This window comes from Brachycentrus maculatus, unplaced genomic scaffold (genome assembly GCF_059751285.1).
Source record: "Brachycentrus maculatus isolate JH-2025_06_01 unplaced genomic scaffold, ASM5975128v1 h1tg000555l, whole genome shotgun sequence".
NCBI classification, from domain to species: domain Eukaryota; kingdom Metazoa; phylum Arthropoda; class Insecta; order Trichoptera; family Brachycentridae; genus Brachycentrus; species Brachycentrus maculatus.
In genome coordinates this window covers 640,276-645,646 of record NW_028281298.1, presented here as the reverse complement: position 1 = coordinate 645,646, position 5,371 = coordinate 640,276, and the positions used below count along the sequence as shown (strand labels likewise).

Here is a 5,371-nt window from a genome sequence, read left to right as displayed (position 1 = left end):
TCTTCTGGTGCAAATTAAAACTGGTTTTAATTTGTACCAGAAGATGAAAACATCTGTCGTTTTCGAAACTAGTCGTAAATAAAATAAAACTCATTAAAGTGGTATATTCAAGTGTTTAATTTTAATAAAATGTAAAAATATCGTTTTAAAGGTTGTTCATTTAAAAAAAAAAGTTGAATAAAATTATAAAAAACAATATTTGTATTCTAGAGATAAGATTGTGGCTTATGCAACAAGGTCTGGAAATGTGAGATTATTTTTTTAAATAATGTTTTAATTGATTGGTTGGATCCTATTATTTATTCAAATATATTAAGTTATATATACCACGATTTTGTTTAACACCAATTTTGAGTTGATTTATGTAAACACGACTAGTTTTGAAAACTACTGATATTATCGAAAAGAGTCATGATTAGATTAAAAAATAAAAAAAGTGGCCTCATACAATTGTTTCATTGTGTTATTTAAATCTAATAATTCTCTCAAAGATATCAAAACCAAAATTCCTTCTTAAATTGCATGGCGACTGGCTTACCCAAATATTTACAAAATTCAATTTTAGACTGCTGAATTCCTCATCGATTCCTCATCCTTACTCAATTCCTCATCGAAATAAAAATATTTTTTGGAATGTCTGAATTTTTTAAAGTAAAAAAATTGACAATCTATCCGATTCATCAGAAATAAAGTAAAAAGATGTACCCTGGTGCCAAGTAAAATATGTTCATACAACTTGTTTACCACACTACAATTATTCATAGCCTAAACATATAAAAGCTTTTGGTTCTCATCACTAAATTGTATGTTAAATTCACATTTTCAGTAAACACAGCTAAGGATCGCTTATACGTAACAAATTTACAGGCAATACGTTGGTGCTTTATTTCACAACATTAAGTTTGGATCTAACACACATCTCAGACTTACAAAATTGTATGGTGAGTTGAATAACTTATAAGTTTGGTATCTAGCATACATCTCAAAGTTACAAAATTGTATGGTGAGTTGAATAACTTATAAGTTTGGTATCTAACATACATCTCAAACTTACAAAACTGTATGGTGAGGTGAATAACTTATATGTTTGGTATCTAACATACATCTCAAACTTACAAAATTGTATGGTGAGTTGAATAACTTATAAGTTTGGTATCTAACATACATCTCAAACTTACAAAATTGTATGGTGAGTTGAATAACTTATATGTTTGGTATCTAACATACATCTCAAACTTACAAAATTGTATGGTGAGTTGAATAACTTATAAGTTTGGTATCTAACATACATCTCAAACTTACAAAATTGTATGGTGAGCTGAATAACTTATAAGTTTGGTATCTAACAAACATCTCAAATTTACAAAATTGTATGGTGAGTTGAATAACTTATAAGTTATAAGTTTGGTATCCAACATACATCTCAAACATACAAAATTTTATGGTGAATTGAGTAACTTATAAGTTTGGTACCTAAAACACATCTCAAATTTACAAAATTTTATGGTGAGTTGAATAACTAATTAGTTTATGAATTAATAAAGAACAGAATTATCGGATGAAATTTATCACTATAATGTCGTTTTTTTTCATTTGGGATGAAAATAATTTAGTACAACATTTACATAATATATCATGGCATCGATATCTATAAATATGAATTACAGTAGGCTCACAATACAACGTTTTCTTGTGATATAATGAATATTATTATATCTAAGCTTATAAAATATTAAGGGTAATTATTATGAATAACAATATATCCAATAACATATACAATAACATTGAATATATCGCTCACTCCTTTCAAGAACGTCATAAATCAAAAAAAACTTGATTTTTCAGGAGAACGTTTTTAAACTTTAAAAATATAATACAATGTATTGAAAATAAAAATCAAGCCACTTTTTGAACTTTTTACTGTGTAACAGATCTTTTTAGATAAAACCTGAATGTTTTTTCTCCCTTTGAAAAATAACTAGTTTATTTGAAAAAATAATTAAACAATACTAATAACTTTTCTTCAAAATGCAAAAACAACACTTTTTGCCCTGTAGTGGGTAAATATTAAGTTAAAAATATGCCGCTTTTGCTGGGATATAGTACATTTTCCGAGCATTCCGAAAACATGCACAACTGAAAATTGACGATTTTTGATTTATGACGTTCTTGAAAGGAGTGAGCGATATCATTTCTTATATATTTTATTAAAATACACTATCCCTGTTCGCGGAAACCCTTTTTTAGTAGGTTTATTTTTTTATGTGCAACTTATGAAAATATCTACATAATGGATTCAAAATATATGAAAAATAATCTTTTATTTAAATAAAATAATCTTAATTTCAATTCAATGAGTATTTTATCGATTTTTATTGATATTACCAGTGAAGAAATAACGAAATTGTTAAATAAATCAAAGTAATGTATGTTAATTTCAAAAATTGTTCTTATGAGAGGTGGAATATTTTAAATTAACCGATAGTAACGAAAATTAAAAGAAAGTAACCGAGAACATACAAAGTAGAGTTTGTTACTTTTAACAATTGTTCTTTTGAAAGCTGGAATATTTTGAAATAACGCGGGAAGTAACTGAGAACGTAACTCTTTATAATAATAAAAGCAAAGACAATGAAACCAAATAACGTATATTACTTTTATCAATTGATCTTGTGAAAGCTGGAATATTTTAAAATAATAAAGAAGTAACGGAGAACATCACTCTTTATAATAATAATGGCAGAGATAATCAAACAAAATAACACATGTTACTTTTACAATAGTTCTTGTGAAAGCTGGAATATTTTAAAATAACGAGAAAGTAACCAAAAAATCACTGTTTATCATACAATAAAAGCAGAGATAATAAAACAAAATAACGTTTGTTACTTTTAATTGATCTTGTGAGAGCTGGAATATTTTAAAATAACAAGGAAGTAACGGAGAACATCATTTTTTGATGATAATAATATTAATAATAGCAGAGATAATGTACTGGAATATACAATAATTTCTCGAATGATTTACCAAATGTAAAAAATATATATCACTATACTTAGTTATACATCGTCCGAATCGGAGCGAATAGAATCGTAGTTAGAGTTTTTAGTTCTCAACATTCTAAGGAAAGAACCTACCGCGAATATCGTCCTGCGGTGGCGGTGGAAGATTCCCTGGTAGAGGGCGTCCCTCAGCGCCTTGCGGTCATCCGTGATGGTGTGTTGGGCACTTAGAATAATGTCGGACTGCGTGTTGATGGACTTCTGGTGGTGGAGGCTAGCCTGCTTCTTGTCCAGAGACTTCTGGTTCGGCAGGCTGATGGTAGACTCGATGGAGGAGTTCTTCGTCCGCCTGAGGTCTAAAGCCCTTTTTACAGTGGATTGGCACTCCGGAACCGATCTCTGAGTTGCTAGTTTGGATTTGTTAGCCGGCGCATCCGGGGAGAAACTCAACTCTACGGACTTCTGGCTGACGGCACTCGATCTGTTCAGAGTCCTATGCGGAGCCGTCGGGGGCGCAGACTCGGGAGGCTTTGGCTTCATGGACTTGTCTTCGCTGGCGCCCATCATTTTTTGTTCAGATTGAATAGCTAGCATAATAACACCGACAGAAATTTGAAGTAAAAACTAATCTTCACTACAAAACAGCACTGTCCGCTCTAAAAGAACTGCGGTACTGATCTGAAAATAGTGTTTACAAAACAGTGTCCAGATAGCAAACTGTTATCGCGAGAGAATGATATCACTTTTGGCGTAGGGGAAAAACAATATTAAAGGCCGATGTTGTCATTTCTCAAGAGGAAAGAGAGAATATTCGTAAGATACCAGTTTCCATTTCACTCGGTTATCGGTGGTCTAGATTCTACACTGCACTTGATCGAAGGCACTGCCAGGTTGAAGGGAGCCGACAGGTCGGACTGTCGGTCCGAGTCCAGGGATGGTATCTCTCTGCACTCGCTGAGAGTTATCTTGGGGACGTCTCTGCCGATGTTCAGTTCGCGGAGAGACCGGTCTATCTCGGACACTCCCAAATGAACGTCCCGCTGATTGTTGAGGCGGCGGTGGAGTGTTCCCTCTTGCTGTGCTGTGCTCATACTAATCGAGGTTTCCTCTTCCTTGTCGCGTATATCTTCCAATTGGTTATCGATCGCGTCGTCGCACGAGTTGCTCAATGCGCTGTCATTTTTATTACCGGCTGAAATTAAATCACTTAAATTGACGTTAAAGTTGTTTAAACATCCAGAGGGAGGGGCATGTTTATTAGAAGGCGGAGGGGCGTTCGATCCGCGCGAGACTCCACAAGCTGATTCGTCGTAGTATTCCGAGAGATCGTACAATTTTTCGTAGGGCTCGGGATGTTGGAGTTCGCGACGGGTGTCGAAATTTTCCGAACGTGATTTTTTGGCACTTCGAGATGATCTAAATTCGCGCGCGCGGTTTTCAGCTCTTTGGTCCACGGAAGACCGGAGACAGTCCAAATGGTTTTGGAAGAGGTAAGTGTAGGTTTTGGTGACGCTCCACACGGAGAAGGCCGAGTGCGGTCGGTCGAGCGAGAAGGCGGTGCTCAGCGGCGCATCGCTGCATATGTCAGGCAGGCGAGACGAGCTCTGCAAGCGCACGGCACTGCGCAATATCGCATTGGAACTGAGAATCCTTTTAAAGTCGGTCACTTTCCTGGCTTCTCGGATCTGAATCAATGTTTTGTTCTCAAGGTGGTGGGTGTTCACGTGACGGCGGGCGCCGGTGCAGATCTCCCGGTCACATATCGGGCTCTCGCGGGGTCCGGAGTGGCGCTGCGCCACAGGGGTCTCCGGGCTCTCAGGCGGCGGGGCCGACAGGTGGGTCGCACTGGGCTCCAGCAGCAAAGACCCTGGTAAACATTTAACGGGCAAATTAAACGACGGTCGTGGAACACCCGCTTTTCTCAACTGAATCTTCTTTTTAGGGACTACTTTAGATTTTTTAACTATCTGATTTAGATTTACATCCGGAGTGTAAGTTTTTTGCCGATAAACTTTTCCTTCTACGTAATTATTTCTATAAGGGCGCGCGCTTTCGCTTTTGTACTTAGAGGTAGATCTATCTAAAAGAGCTACATTTCTTCCGGTAACTGTGAGCGAAGAAAACATAGAAATTTAATAATTCTAGGCGACCGATTTCCGCACGAGAATCCGGTTAAAAGCGAAGAGGTTCCGCGCCGCAAGCGAGAGTACCACTCGCGAGAAAGGTTCGACGGAAACTGAAAATGGAATGAATGAAGAATGAAGGGTAGGAATTTTTCCGTTCGCCGTTTATGTCTGCTGTTTCTGTACATATAGCACGTACTATGCCTACCCCACATGGCCGCCGTACCAAAAGTAGAGCGCTTAATT

At 36.3% G+C, this 5,371-nt stretch overlaps 1 protein-coding gene across 1 annotated transcript; it reads right to left on the bottom strand.

The window, feature by feature from the left end:
* Positions 1-2,251: 2,251 nt before the first annotated feature.
* On the bottom strand, positions 2,252-4,201 carry LOC148301496 (uncharacterized). The gene has a single exon (XM_088273164.1). It carries the CDS (start codon positions 3,594-3,596, stop codon positions 3,060-3,062), a length of 537 nt encoding a protein of 178 aa, XP_088129290.1. The 5' UTR covers positions 3,597-4,201; the 3' UTR covers positions 2,252-3,059.
* Positions 4,202-5,371: the final 1,170 nt, after the last annotated feature.